Source organism: Macaca mulatta, chromosome 7 (genome assembly GCF_049350105.2).
Source record: "Macaca mulatta isolate MMU2019108-1 chromosome 7, T2T-MMU8v2.0, whole genome shotgun sequence".
Classification (NCBI taxonomy): domain Eukaryota; kingdom Metazoa; phylum Chordata; class Mammalia; order Primates; family Cercopithecidae; genus Macaca; species Macaca mulatta.
The window spans coordinates 47,045,082-47,060,817 of NC_133412.1; the positions used below are offsets into that span (position 1 = coordinate 47,045,082).

General features: G+C 38.4%; 1 protein-coding gene across 4 annotated transcripts in view; it reads left to right on the forward strand.

Moving 5' to 3' along the window:
* The window catches only part of KIF23 (kinesin family member 23), a 34,562-nt gene extending 21,507 nt beyond the window's left edge, over nucleotides 1-13,055 (forward strand). For 2 of the 4 annotated variants that reach the window (XM_015142558.3, XM_001086180.5), the window contains 13 exons: nucleotides 118-197; nucleotides 327-446; nucleotides 817-940; nucleotides 1,249-1,407; nucleotides 2,925-3,082; nucleotides 4,570-4,743; nucleotides 4,974-5,153; nucleotides 5,436-5,747; nucleotides 9,460-9,711; nucleotides 10,671-10,753; nucleotides 10,945-11,026; nucleotides 11,534-11,604; nucleotides 12,418-13,055. In XM_015142558.3, the coding sequence (XP_014998044.2) occupies nucleotides 118-197; nucleotides 327-446; nucleotides 817-940; nucleotides 1,249-1,407; nucleotides 2,925-3,082; nucleotides 4,570-4,743; nucleotides 4,974-5,153; nucleotides 5,436-5,747; nucleotides 9,460-9,711; nucleotides 10,671-10,753; nucleotides 10,945-11,026; nucleotides 11,534-11,604; nucleotides 12,418-12,433 (1,811 nt within the window). In that variant the 3' untranslated portion in view covers nucleotides 12,434-13,055. The remainder of the gene's footprint in view (nucleotides 1-117; nucleotides 198-326; nucleotides 447-816; nucleotides 941-1,248; nucleotides 1,408-2,924; nucleotides 3,083-4,569; nucleotides 4,744-4,973; nucleotides 5,154-5,435; nucleotides 5,748-9,459; nucleotides 9,712-10,670; nucleotides 10,754-10,944; nucleotides 11,027-11,533; nucleotides 11,605-12,417) is intronic. The other 2 variants (XM_015142561.3, XM_001086776.4) reach the window with 1 other exon arrangement.
* The last annotated feature ends 2,681 nt before the right edge of the window (nucleotides 13,056-15,736 follow it).

The following is a 15,736-nucleotide window of genomic DNA, read 5'->3' on the forward strand; positions in this document are numbered from 1 at the left end:
TTATTTATAATTTCTATCTAATAGTTGTTTGAAGTTGAGATTTTATAGGCAAACAGAACACACTCTAGCTACTATATTGTTGTTCTAAAATAGCGTCTATATATATTTTTCTGTCAGGTAATATTAATCAGTCACTAATGACGCTAAGAACATGTATGGATGTCCTGAGAGAGAACCAAATGTATGGAACTAACAAGGTAAGCAGCAGCCTTCTCTGATCTTTTGTATAGTTTCATTTGTGTGCATTTTTTTGCTCTGATCTTTTGTGTAGTTTCATTTGTGTGCATTTTTTTGTGTAACACATTTGGATTTGAATGTCTTTGTAGATGGTTCCATATCGGGATTCAAAGTTAACCCATCTGTTCAAGAACTACTTTGATGGGGAAGGAAAAGTGCGGATGATCGTGTGTGTGAATCCCAAGGCTGAAGATTATGAAGAAAACTTGGTAATTTTAATGTAGTTGTCCTATAAAGTCTTGAGTTTTTCTCGGGAAAAGTTATTTGGATGAGACGAATGATATTTTGAATGTTTTATAAATTGATAGAGAACCATTGATTGTAGCAGTAAACTAGGCTTGGTGTGGTGGCTCATGCTTCTAATCTCAACACACTGGGAGGCTGAGGTGGGGTGATCAGTTGGGCCTACCCGGGAGGTTGAAGCTGCAGTGAGTCATGTTCATGCCACTGCACTCCAGCCTGGTGACAGTGAGACTGTGTCTCACATAAATGAAAATAAGCAATCTTTGTTTCATGTAGTCATTTCTGGGACTTGGATATCCTTATTTTTTTTTAAACTCCATTTGTTTTGTGTTTTAGCAAGTCATGAGATTTGCAGAAGTGACTCAAGAAGTTGAAGTAGCAAGACCCATAGACAAGGCAATATGTGGTTTAACGCCTGGAAGGCGATACAGAAACCAGCCTCGAGGTCCAATTGGAAATGGTATGATTTGGTGTCGTATCATTTGTCCACTCATCGGTCTGTCTCTTTCTCTCTTTTTTCAAAAACATTATTTCATATAAGAGAAATGTTTACATACCTTCTGAAGAACCAAGCACATAGTAATTTGAACAAAATTTAAATGAGCTTATTTTGCATACTATGATTCTCATTTTTAGGGAAGTAAACATATATCAGCTCAAGAAATTGCAATGGTTAGATGGACTGGGGCTGTATTCAGTGTTAAACTTGTTTAAATAAGCTCTTTCTCTCCTATGTAACTTTTTGTAATTTTCTGTAATTCAATACAGAACCATTGGTTACTGACGTGGTTTTGCAGAGTTTTCCACCTTTGCCATCATGTGAAATTTTGGATATCAACGATGAGCAGACACTTCCAAGGCTGATTGAAGCCTTAGAGAAACGACATCACCTACGACAAATGATGATTGATGAGTTTAACAAACAATGTAAGGGCAAAACTATTTACAATAATTTTATTTAATTTTTTGTTTCGTTTTTTTGAGACACAGTTTCACTCTGTCTCCCAGGCTGGAGTGCAGTGGCACAATCTCAGTTCACTGCAACTTCCGCCTCCCGGGTTCAAGCGATTCTCCTGCCTCAGCCTCCCGAGTAGACTACAGGCACATGCCACCATGCCTGGCTAATTTTTGTACTATTAGTAGAGACGGGGTTTCGCCATATTGGCCAGGCTGGTCTCAAACTCCTGACCTCAAGTGATCTGCCCGCCTCGGCCTCCCAAAGTGCTGGGATTACAGGCATGAGCCACCACTCCTGGCCAGTTTGCAATAATTGTAACTTCTGAAATTGAATGTATTTTCAATGAATCTGAGTTTATATGGTAGATTGCATCTTTAAGGAAGTTAAAGAAAATTGTGTCTTGGTACCTTTGAAGGACTCAAGGCATTGTTTGATTAGAATGACAAGGGATTTTTCCACAGCTCTTTTTTGTATTCTAAGGAAGTCAAAAAGAAAAAAGTGAGCGTGTGTTCTTTCTTTTGTTTTTTACCAACAGTGGTGGAGACACAAAGAAATATTTTTTAGTTTCCCCTGTCTACATAGTAGGGATTGTAATTGTTTCTACCTTAGGATGTGTTGTAAAGATAAATAAGATAAAGTATGAAGATCCTGTAGAACAGTAAACTCTGGTACATAGTGAACGTATCTCAGTGAATGAATGTATCTACTTTTTTTTTTTTTTTTTGAGACTGAGTCTTGCTCTGTTGCCCAGGTTAGAGTGCAATGGTGCAATCTTGGCTCGCTGCAACCTCCGTCTCCCAGGTTCAAGCAATTCTGCCTCAGCCTTCTGAGCAGCTGGGATTACAGGTGCGCGCCACTGCACCCAACTAATTTTTGTATTTTTAGTAGAGACGAGGTTTCACCATGTTGGTCAGGCTGATCTCAAACTCCTGACCTCGTGATCCACCCACCTCAGCCTCCCAAAGTGCTGGGATTACAGACATGAGCCACCACGCCTGGCTCTACTATTTTTATTATCATTATTCATTTGAATCTTTACCAAAAAGTTGTGAGATAAAGTGGTATTTAAATTTCCATCCTGAAATGAAATTTGCTCAGAAATATTAATTAACTTGCCTAAGTCATAACTAGTAAGTGATGTACCAGGGATTTCAGCTCAGGTTTAATTAATCCCAAATACAGTGTTATTTCTATTTTGCATTTGTTGTTGTGAAGCAAAGTACCTGTAAGGATTGGGAAGAGAATGCTATAGTGACAGTGAAAGACCTGAATATTTTTTTTAGCATTTAACAGAAAGCTTCTGTGACTATCTTGTCAATTTGAGAATTAAGCTCCTGATTTCCCTCTAAACTTGTTTTCTCATTATAGACTGATTCTCACAGAGATTTGCTGAATAACTACATTTTATCTAGTGTCTGCTAACAAGTTGATATCATTGTTTGTTTTAGAACTGGTGTAAAACTTGGCCTGTATGTTTTTGTTTCAGCTAATGCTTTTAAAGCTTTGTTACAAGAATTTGACAATGCTGTTTTAAGTAAAGAAAACCACATGCAAGGGAAACTAAATGAAAAGGAAAAGATGATCTCAGGACAGAAATTGGAAATAGAACGACTGGAAAAGAAAAACAAAACTTTAGAATATAAGGTTTGTTTTGACATTATTATGATAGATTTATGTGCTGGTGTTTTAGCACTGGTCTCTGAGGGAGCTATTGTGCTCCAACGGCCTGTAAATGCTGCTCATTAAGAGTTCTTGGTCCGGTGCGGTAGCTGTAATCCCAACACTTTGGGAGGCTGAGGTGGCCAGATCATCTGAGGTCAGGAGTTCAAGAACGAGACTGGCCAACATGGCGAAACCTCGTCTCTACTAAAAAAGTACAAAAATTAGCTGGCTGTGGTGGCGAGCGCCTGTAATCCCAGCTATTCAGAAGGTTGAGGCAGGAGAATCGCTTGAACCCAGGAGGTGGAGGTTGTAGTGAGCCAAGCTTGAGCCATTGCACTCCAGCCTGGGCGACAAGAGCCAAGACTCCGTCTCAAGAAAAAAAAAGGTTTCTCAGGCTGAGTGCAGGGGCTCATGCCTATAGTCTCAGCACATTGGGAGGCCAAGGCAGGCAGATCACTTGAGCCCAGGAGTTCCAGACCAGACTGGGCAACATGGCGAAATCCCATATCTACAAAAAAATTAGCCAGGCATGGTGGTGCACACCTGTAGTCCCAGCTACTCAGAAGATTGAGATGGGAGAATAGCTTGAGTCTGGGAGGTTGAGGCTGCAGTGAGCTGGGATTGCACGACTGCACTCCAGCCTAGATGACAGAGCAAGAGCCTGTCTCAAAAAAAAAAAAAAGTTCTCATTTGGTTATTTACTAATCCTCATCCCATGCTAAGGAGGAAATGTGAGTGAAATGAAGAATCATATGTTCTTTAATTTTATGAGAGTTTTAACAGTTGAAAAGGATATTCTCTGACCCAAACAAGGGAGCTTTCTAGAGCTTAGCTTTGGTTGTAGCTTGCTTTTTGATTTATTAGAAATATTTCCTTAGTATGCTGTTTTTAATGAGATAAATGATTAAATGAAATGGTATAAAAGTGCCAGCATAGTACCTTAGACATAACAGATACTCAGTAAAGCTTAATTTAATCTGTATTTGGTTTACAAATCAGATTGTAAAAGTATAAACTCAGGATTAATCTCTTACTATGGGGTAGAAGGGAATACCATTTTGTTGAGAAGCATTGCAGCACTAATATATGTTTGTTCTCTCATTTACAGAGGGTCATTTAGAGGTTTGGTGGGGGTACACATTCATAAGAGAAGTTAGTCTCAACCAATATAGTTTTTTTTTTTAATTCTGAAAATAGCCTAAAAACTAAATTTTAGGCATTCATTTTAGAAGAAAGTAATTTTCACATGAAATTAATTATAAATGTCTCTGAGTGAGGAACTTGTTTAACGTGTTTTCATTTCTGAGAATGGGGGTGGGAATTCAGATGAAATGTTAGAGAAAAAAGTGCTTTCTCCATGATTTTTCTTTCCACAAATATGCTTGTATAAGCAAATTAAGGAAGATTATTTTATAGTGACATGAAATGTTTATATGCCAAATACTGAACATAGTGGTCTACCTTCCTAGATTGAGATTTTAGAGAAAACAACTACTATCTATGAAGAAGATAAACGCAATTTGCAACAGGAACTTGAAACTCAGAACCAGAAACTTCAGCGACAGTTTTCTGACAAACGCAGATTAGAAGCCAGGTTGCAAGGCATGGTGACAGAAACGACAATGAAGTGGGAGAAAGAATGTGTGAGTGTCATTTGGGTAGTGCTTGCCTCAGAGTCGGATGATTTATTTTACGTTGTAGTTAGGTTCAATATTTTGAATTATTGTATTTGTGGTAGGGTTTTGGTGATGGTCGTTAACTCTCAGGAAGAATTGGAGAACTGTCATTTTTAGGAAATAAAGTGATTGGCTAATCTGGTATACTCGTTTGCTGTGATTGAATGATAATATACATTGCCATTGATAATCTGTAGGAGCGTAGAGTGGCAGCCAAACAGCTGGAGATGCAGAATAAGCTCTGGGTTAAAGATGAAAAACTGAAACAACTGAAGGCTATTGTTACTGAACCTAAAACTGAGAAGCCAGAGAGACCCTCTCGGGAGCGAGATAGAGAAAAAGTTACTCAAAGATCTGTTTCTCCATCACCTGTGCCTGTAAGTTATTTGTAATTATGTAGTAACTTTGTACTACAGATATTTTGTTCAGATTAGATGACTATTTCTATGAGAATTTTTACATTTTATAATACTTACATTTCTGAAATTTCTCTTTAAAAATATTTTAAAATTTAGAATAAACACAAATTTAGCACAAAAAATTAGTACAAATAATTATTTGTAATGTTAAGTCTTCATGTGCTAACATTATAGAAAAGTAATGAATTGTTTCTCTCAGTTTTTCAGTCTTGCTCATTAATTTTTCTCCAATTTTTCTAGCTTTCTAGTAACTATATTGCTCAGATTTCCAACGGCCAGCAACTCATGAGCCAGCCACAGCTACATAGGCGCTCTAACTCTTGCAGCAGCATTTCTGTAGCTTCCTGTATTTCGGAATGGGAGCAGAAAATTCCTACGTACAACACACCTCTCAAAGTCACATCTATTGCAAGGCGTAGGCAGCAGGAGCCAGGACAAAGCAAAACTTGTATCGTGTCAGACAGAAGGCGAGGGATGTACTGGACTGAAGGCAGGGAGGTGGTTCCTACATTCAGAAATGAGATAGAAATAGAAGAGGATCATTGCTGCAGGGTTAGTGCCAGTATTATTTTAACGCATTGTAGCAATAGATTTTATCTTCTTTGTTTTTTGTAACTTGTGTCTGAAAGTTCATTGGAAAAATGGTTGGGCTATAGTATAAAAAAGGTCTGATTTCTCAGTTAATTTGAAAGATTGACTCACTGAAATTGAGGCCTGGCTCTTCATCTGAAAAAGCCTAAACACATCTGGCAGCAGAAGTGTGTTCAGTGAATACAGGTCAATTTGGTGCATGCCAGAGTAGTGTGAGCTTTTCAGTTGCATAAGCTAATAAGCTTTGCACAAAATTGGTGACTGTGTTTTAAAGCATACTTTCCATATTTTTCTTTTGGTTCCCCTTCCCCAAATTAGATTTTTTGTACCTCCTTTCGAGCCCTAGTTTTAAAAATTGTTTTCCCAAATTTTTATTTTGAAAAATTTCAGACCCAAAGCAAAGTAGAAAGAATAGTATGGTAATGTCTTTCCCTCCTTGCCTAAGTTTACCAGTTGTTACTTGATGTAGATACATAAACTTTATTTCCCTAAGCCTTGTAAAAGGAAATCACAGACTTAGAGATACTTAATCTCTAAGAATAAGGACATTGTACTACCTAGCCACAATCTTTATCACATCCAAGAAAATCAACATTAATTAAATAATTATCCTCTATTGGGACATTATGCATTTGTCCCAAAATTGGCTTTTCTTTTTTAAGACAGGGTCTCACTCTGTCACCCAGGATGGAGTGCAGTGGCATGATTATGGCTCACTGCAGCCTCAGTCTTCCTGAGCTGAAGTCATCCTCTCACCTCAGCCTCCCGAGTAGCTGAGACTACAGGCATGCCATCACGCTGATTTTTTATTTTCAGTAGAGACAAGGTCTCACCATGTTGCCCAGGCTGGTGTTGAACTCTTGAACTCCAGCAATCCTCCTGCCTTGGCCTCCAAAGGTGCTGAGATTACAGGCAAGCCACTGCACCCAGCCAGCTTTTTTGTCAATCCATGATATGAAAGTGTATGCATTGCATATCATGATTATGTTTTTTATCTCTTTTAATATAAAATAGTCTCACCCTGTCCCCCTACTATTTTTATTTTTATGACATTGACTATTTTCACTGAAGAGTCTAGGCCAGTTATTTTAAAACTACTGATTTCCATGCCCAATAAATTGCTTTTAATCGAGGCATTTATCTCAATTAACAAGGACTTTGTCTCACATTCAAGGGTATTTAAATAAATTCACTTTCATATTTGTCTTCTTAAAGATTAAAGTTTCTTTTGAATCTGAATGGGCCAAGTTAATGTCTGTGGATTTTATATTTAGTAAAATCTTAACAAAGCTCTTTTAGAATTTTTCTTCTAAATCTTACAGTAAACATTTACTTTAGATTTTCTTATATAAGTCAGGGTATAGATGAATGTTCATTTAGGTGGCCCAAATTCCTGATTATTAAGGGATGGTGATGAATCCTGTGATTTACCAGGGAAACCGATGATTCTAAGGTCTGTTAAGTTCTTTGCAGATTTTTCCTTAAACGTTTTTAGACAGCAAATTAGGTAAATGGTCATTCTGACCAACTCTAGTAAGTCATTTCATGACAGTTTATAGGCTGAAAACTATTCAAGCCTTGCTTATGCCTTGCAAACAGTAATGAGATATCTAATTTGGCTATGAGATATTTAAAGGAATTTACTAGAGATTCTTACGTGAAATCAAACTATTTAGAAGTGCAGCAGAAAAGTTACTATAAGGTTAGTATCTGTGCGTCTAAGTTTGTTGGTCAAAAATTATGTCAAGTGGACTAAATTTATACTTGAGTGAGGAAAAAAATTTAAATATTTATTTCATAAATGCTAGTAGATCGTATGGATTATCATCTTTCCGAAGCTTGTTTCATCATATGTTTACTGTTAAATGTTTGAAGAAAACCCTCGCTTTTGCTAAATGGTAGATGATAAGGACCAGACTTTCGTGTTCAACATTAAATAAATCATTGTCAGAATGAAATGTTTCCTGTTTGTCTTGAGGCTCAGCATCTTTAATGGCAAACTGTATTGCCCATGTCTTGGAGCTGTCACTAGTGCTGCATTTGTACGACTATATAGGGAAAATGATTCAGTTCCTCAGATGTGCATTTTGAAATTGAGGTCTTCATACTTGACTAGCTTTGACGGATTTGGCCTGTGATAGACTTTTTCCATTTGCTTTCAGTTTTGTTTTTGGAGTTTTTTTTGTTGTTGTTTGTTTTTTTGAGATGAGGTCTTCATCTGTTGCCCAGGTTGGAGTGCAGTGGCATCATCTAGGCTCACGGCAGCCTTGACCTTCCAGGCTCAAGCAATCGTTCTACCTCAGCCTCCTGAGCAGCTGGGACCACAGACATGTGCTATCACACCTGGCTAATTTTTAAAATTTTTGTGGAAATTTACACAAAATTTAAATTTTTTGTAGAAATTTGTAGAAATCACCCGAGACCAAAAGACACCCGAGAAATTCTTACGTTGCCTAGGCTGGTCTCGGGTGATTCTTCTCCTATCTCAGCCTCACAAATGTTAGAATTACAGGTGTGTGCCACTGCACTCAGCCCCGTTTTCAGTTTTACAAACAGGAGATGTTCATAAAACACCAGAGATAATTCATTGCTTCAAACTATAACTATGGCATATATGTGAAATATTATTTTCTTAGGCTGAATGTGCTTAACTTAACTTTGCCAGATTTACATGACATTTGACCGGAAGCAACTTGTTTGTTTTTGAGGCAGGGTCTCATTCTGTTGCCCAGGCTGGAGTGCAGTGGTGCGATCTTGGCTCACTGCAATTTCCACCTCCTGGGCTCAAGTGATCCACCCACCTCAGCCTCCTGAGTAGCTGGGACTACAGGCACGTGTCACCAAGCCCAGCTAATTTTTTTGTGTATTTTTTTGTAGAGTCTGGGTTTCACCATGTTGCCTAGGCTGGACTTGAACTTCTGAGTTCAATTGATTCCTCCACCTCGGCCTTCCAAAGTGCTGAGATTACAGGCATGTGCCACCATGCCTGGCCTGGCAACTAGTTTTTTATTGTATGATAAGAGACTGATTTGACGCTGTATTATTTATTTGTTTCTTGGAACCTGTATGAAATGTTTGGGGGAAAAATTAGTTGGTATATTGTAGCCATTATTGTATTTGAACTTTTCATGAAGTTCTGTTTTGAGGTTTTAAAATCTTAACTGAAAGCACTCAGAAGTATTTCACATTTCTTTAATCATTTTATTCATATGGTTCTTATTATACCTTATGTTCTTTGGATTGTTTTCTGTTTTGTTTAGAAACCTAGAAAATGTATAGGGCTTTCATTGATCTTATTGAAGATTTTAACAGAGTTGTGGACGTAATAGATTACCTCTCAATAGCAGGGATAAATAATGGTTTTTGATCAAAAATATGAAATGAGTTGTTTGTCCTGAATGACCCCCAAGCAGGAAAGACTTGCAGCATTACCAGAATTTTTTCTTTTATCCTTTGTTGAAAGGGAAACTCCCAGGTAGAATGTGTAACATACAAGTTGGCATTAAAGATGTTTGTTGGTTTTGTGTTTAAATGCAAAGATGTTTAAATTACTTGAATAAAATATTTAGCTTTGGAAAGGTTTGCTATGATACTGTCATCAACTAATGTAGCCGAACCTGCTGCACTTCTAATAATACCCTTTAATTAATTATGGGTTATGCTTGTTTCTCAGTTCCTCTTTCAACCTGATCAGAACGCACCACCAATTCGTCTCCGACACAGACGATCACGCTCTGCAGGAGACAGATGGGTAGATCATAAGCCCGCCTCTAACATGCAAACTGAAACAGTCATGCAGCCACATGTCCCTCATGCCATCACAGTATCTGTTGCAAATGAAAAGGCACTAGCTAAGTGTGAGAAGTACATGCTGACCCACCAGGAACTAGCCTCCGATGGGGAGATTGAAACTAAACTAATTAAGGTAAACTAATTTTCACGGGAGAAAAAAATATATTAAAAAATTCAACAAAAGTCCATTTGTCCTGCTACTCCTTTAGTGGCACACAGGCAGTGTCAACTGGAACATCAATGAGTATTTGATATAACCTTTTTGTTAGCAGAAAATTAGTCACTGCTTAGGTTTTAAGTCTGCCAAAGTGGGACTAAGTATGCTTTAAATAGGTGTAGATTCTTCAGTTTCTTAGAATTCTAGATCCATGATGTACTTTAATTTTTAATGACTATATTTAGTTTTAACCACGACTTAAAAAGTAAATCTAAGCAAAGAACTCCCATTGCTCTCTGTCAGTTCAAGATAAACAAAAACAAAATAAAACAAAATCTATGTTAAAATTTGACCCATCAAAATTACTCAGTATTGAGCTGCCTAAAGCTGTTTTCCAGAAAGAAGAGACTTGCTTGCCTATAGAAGAATTCTCCTTTGATCATAGAGTCAGTGAATAGTCAGGAAAGTAAAAGATAATACCAAAAAAAAAAAAGCTTTTTATTTCAAGTTCAATTTAGAGTTTTTGTTCTTATAATTAGCTACAAATGAGACTATACTGTCATTTGAATATGGGCAACAGGGGGCACTCAGAGAAGAAAGTGCCATGTCTTAGAGCATGTAGAAATTTCCAGCAAATTTCTTGATCCTTAGTGCAGTTTAGTTTTTAAATTACAGGTAGAGCAAAAGAAATATTTTTTTCTGCAATTATGAATGTTACTGATTACATTGTATTGGACTTCTTTTGTTTGTGAGAGATACGTACTCAAATTTCTAAATTATTTTGATAGTACAGACTCAGCAAGTACCAAGTACCATCTGATTTTGTGGATGGGAATTTCTATAAAATAGAATCATGAGAACAATTTGAAATATATATGTGTGTTTTTCATTTGGGTGTATCAATGTGTAACAGTGACCTTTTCTTTTGGCTTTAGGGTGATATTTATAAAACAAGGGGTGGTGGACAATCTGTTCAGTTTACTGATATTGAGACTTTAAAGCAAGAATCACCGAATGGGTAAGTAACCATCAAAAATCTCTGTATAAAAGTTGGTCATTTTCTTAGCTGCTTATTTCTGAGGAACAGAACAGCCTGTGAAATGTATCATTAATTCTCCAAAGGGATGTAGATATTATTTCCCTACCTCTAATATTTTTCCTCTTTTTAGATGCAAAAATAATTGTTGCATCATGTTTCCCCCTTTTCAGTAGTCGAAAACGAAGATCTTCCACAGTAGCACCTGCCCAACCAGATGGTGCAGAGTCTGAATGGACCGATGTAGAAACAAGGGTAGGGGAAAAATTAAATATTTCTCTGCTTACTAAAATTAGGTTTGTCACGTTTTAAACCCCACAGCTCTAGATTTTTATGCTCTTTGAAAACGCTGAGGTATAATCTCACATTGCCAGTGCACCATGTAGGCCTATTCCTAGAATAACAAGAATCCACTTCATCAGGAACCCCCTTGCAACTGTTACTCCTGAGGAGAAGCTCTTGGAAAGAACATGGGAAGGGAGGGGTCAGGAGGCTAACCTATGGCCTTAGCCACCACCTCTCTTCACGAACTTATCTAAAATGAGATGAGTTACCTAGATGACCTCTAAAGACCCTTCTGACTCACAACATTTGTGGCCTGTGCCAGAAATAAATTACAAGTGACTGATGTTTTAACATAAGAGTCTTTGCTGAACTAGAAAGCAATATTGCATTTCACTTAGGTCTACACCCGCTAAATAACTGTATTTTATAGACTATTGAGAGGAGCTGATCTTTTTCCTCTTGTCATTTTCCTCTCAGTGTTCCGTGGCTGTGGAGATGAAAGCAGGATCCCAACTGGGACCTGGATATCAGCATCACGCACAACCCAAGTGAGCACTGCCTGTAACTGGGGTCTTGCTGTGTGCTTTTTTCCTCCTTTGGTCTTTACGTTATTCTACCATCTATCCACTTGTTGTTCAGAACAAATATATGGTTTTGGTTTTCCCCTTGGACTATCTGGGCCCCCACGGGCAGACTGCAGTAGGCAGCTGGAATACTGAGAGCCTCAGAAGGCTGGATAAGAGCAATCAGAGCTGCAAGGCAGGCGGTGGTGGAAGATTGGTGGCTCTTGTTCATATTCTGCCAATGCTCATAAAGCTTTCTGAGGCCGAACTGAGAGTACCTCTAAGGAGGGAAGGCTAAAGGCTTAAGTTGGGGACTAGACAGCTTTGTGTAAATCATTGTTTTCTGACTTGCTTCTTGGTCTTGGTGTAGCAATAAGTGTTCACTAAAATAAATAACACTGAATGGAAGAATTTATAGTAGGGAAGGAATTGTACCTTTTCCTCTTCTGTTAAACTCATACTCAGGAGTCTGACCCAGTCTTTTTCCATATTTTAATAAAATCCCTTCTTTACAAATACATGCATTCATATATAAAATGTTATAAACGTATATATACATATATACGTAGATATAACATTTTAAACATTTACATTCCTTAACGAGCAATTTAGAAGATTGTTGCAGCAGGATAAAGATGGGAAATCCTGTTTTCTAAATTTAATACTAAGATAAGCATATTTTATAAAAGTTGTTTGCTTTCTCAGAGGGACTTCTCAAAGACCTTCTAAAGACTGATCTGCTATGAATGTGTTACTAATTGCAAAGTTCAACTCTAAGTGCTGGTTGTTGTGTTTTAGGCGCAAAAAGCCATGAACTGACAGTCCCAGTATTGAAAGAACATTTTCATTTGTGTGGATGATTTCTCGAAAGCCATATGCCAGAAGCAGTCTTCCAGGTCATCTTGTAGAACTCCAACTTTGTTGAAAATCACGGACCTCAGCTACATCATACACTGACCTAGAGCAAAGCTTTCCCTATGGTTCCAAAGACAACTAGTATTCAACAAACCTTTGTATAGTATATGTTTTGCCATATTTAATATTAATAGCAGAGGAAGACTCCTTTTTTCATTGCTGTATGAATTTTTTATAATGCTTTGTTAAAATATATTTCATGTATACTTATAAACTAATTCACACAAGTGTTTGTCTTAGATGATTAAGGAAGAATATATCTAGATCATGCCTGATTTTTTTATTGTGACTTTTCCAGCCCTGGTCTGAATTTCTTAAGGTTTTATAAACAAATGCTGCTATTTATTAGCTGCAAGAATGCACTTTAGAACTATTTGACAATTCAAACTTTCAAAATAAAGATGTAAATGACTGGCCAATAATAACCATTTTAGGAAGGTGTTTTGAATTTTGTATGTATATATTCACTTTCTGACATTTAGATATGCCAAAAGGATTAAAATCAAAAGCACTAAGAATTACGTAGCTGTGTGATGGCTGTTCATTCAGCACGTCCTCCCAGCATCTGGCACAGTGGCCTGCATTCACCTGGCACTCATTGTTTGTGGAACAAATTGAAAGATAGCACTAAAAAATACAAGATAATATGTTAAATGGACAATGCCTTTTTTATGTGACAACCATAATTATCTACATATTAAGTATGACTTCTAGACATTTAAACAAAAAACATTGGGGACAACATAAATTAGAAAAAATACTGTCGAAACTATGGTGAAATATCCCATTGCATGGGTGAACACACATTTTACTTGAATTTAATTTGGATTTGAGGCTGATTTTTTTTTTTTTTTTTTTGAGGTGGAGTTTCGCTCTTGTTGCCCAGGCTGGAGTGCAATGGCACGATCTTGGCTCACCGCAACCTCTGTCTCCTGGGTCCAGGCAATTCTTCTGCCTTTTGTATTAGTAGATATTCTGCTAATTCTGTATTTTTAGTAGAGACAGGGTTTCTTCATGTTGGTCAGACTGGTCTCGAACTCCCAATCTCAGCCTCCTGCCTCGGCCTCCCAAAGTGCTGGGATTACAGATGTGAGTCACCATGCCCGACCACTTTTTTTTTTTTTTTTTAACTAAAATGATAGTTTAATATTTTGTTATTCATAATAAAAGTGTGGTATTAGTCCTTGCCAAAAGCTGATTCAAAAGTTAAGGGAGAAGATAAAATGCACTAGTCACTCACAGTATAGTAGTAAACAATGTCATATATGTGTTTGTGTGTGTGTGTGTTGAGTTTTTTTTGGGGGGGGGAGGGGATGGATTTTTGCTTTTACTGCCCAGGCTGGAGTGCAATGGCGTGATTTCAGCCACCCCAACCTCCGCGTCCCAGGTTCAAGCAATTCTCCTGCCTCAGCCTACCCAGTAGCTGGGATTACAGGCATCTGCCACCAGGCCCAGTTAATTTTGTATTTTTAGTAGAGACAGGGTTTCTCCATGTTGGTCAGGCTGGTCTCAAACTCCCAACCTCAGGTGATAAGCCCTTCTCAGCTTCCCAAACTGCTGGGATTACAGGCGTGAGCCAACACACCTGGCCTATATGTGTGTTTTTAGAATGCTTCAGAACACTAAACGTTAAATTGCTATTTTAGTAGATACAGAATTTATTTTTTGATTTTCTTGTTTTTTAATTTTTTTTCAGAAACAGGGTCTTGCTCTGTTGCACAGGCTGAAATGCAGGAGTGCAATCATGACTCACTATAACCTCAAACTCCTGGACTCAAGTGATCCTTCTGCCTCAGCCCCCCAAGTAGTTGGGACCACAGGTGCTCAGCACCATGCCCAGCTAATTAAAAAATTTTTTATTTTTGTAGAGATGGGGTCTTGCTATGTTGTCCAGGCTGGCTTTTTTTCTTACTTTTTTGAGATGGGATCTCATTCTGTCACCCAGAAGGGAGTGCAATGACATGATCACAGCTCACTGTAGTCTCAGCCTCCCAGGCTCAAGCAATCCTCTCAGCCTCTTGAGTAGCTGCAACTACAGGCAAATGCCGGCACATCTGGCTAATTTTTTATTTTTGTAGAGATGGGGCCTTGCTCTGTGGCCTTGTCTAGTCTCAAACTCCTGACCTCATGCAATCCTCCCAACCTGGCCTCCCAAAGTGCTAGGATTACAGGCATGAGTCACTACCCAGCCTGCTTTTTAAATTATTTAACAGAGACAGCCTGGGCATGGTGGCTCACACCTGTAATCCCAGCACTACAGGATGGCTTGAGCTCAGTTCGAGACCAGCCTGAGCAACATGCTGAAATCCCATCCCTACAATTTAAAAATTAGCCATGCATGGCGGCACATACCTGTAGTCCCACCTACAGGGGAGGCTGAGGTGGGAGGATTGCCTGAGCCTGGGAGGCAGAGGTTGCAGTGAGCTGTGATGGCGCCACTGTGCTCCAGCCTGGGCAATGGAATGAGACCCTAGCTCAAAAAAAAAAAAAAAAAAAAACCACAAAGTAATAGGGACTGGGTCTCACTATGTTGCCCCAGGCTGGTCTTGAACTCCTGGGCTCAAGCAATCCTCCCGCCTTGGCCTCCCAAAAGTACTTGAATTGCAGGCATGAGCCACCATGCCCTGTCCCAACCCACTTAAAAAAAAAAAAAAATTTAGCCAGACGCAGTGGTTCACGCCTGTAATCCCAGCACTTTGGGAAGCCAAGATGGGCGAATCACCTGAGGTTAGGAGTTTGAGACCAGCCTGGCCAACATGGTGAAACCCCATTTCTATTAAAAATACAAAAAATTAGCCAGGCGTGGTGGCACGCGACTGTAATCCAAGCTACTCTGGAGGCTGTGGCAGGAGAATAGCTTGAACCTGGGAGGCAGAGGTTGCAGTGAGCCGAGATCGCGCCATTGCACTCCAGCCTGGGGAACGAGCAAAACTCCGTCTCAGGAAAAAAAAAATTTTAAATGGCTTATTGCATAGTATTTTCAAAATATTAATGGGAAATTTTTACTATGATAGGAGAATATGGGGCAGTGGAATTTGTCTGAAGTAACTGTTGAATGCACTAAGTCCTTCAACAACACAAAAGGAAATGCATGAGTACTGACATTTTGCTTAGCTACTTCTCTTTAATAGCTGTGGTTAGTGCTTACTGTTTGATACCCTGTAAAAGTGCGTATACGTGGAGAAAACGATTATTTCCTCAG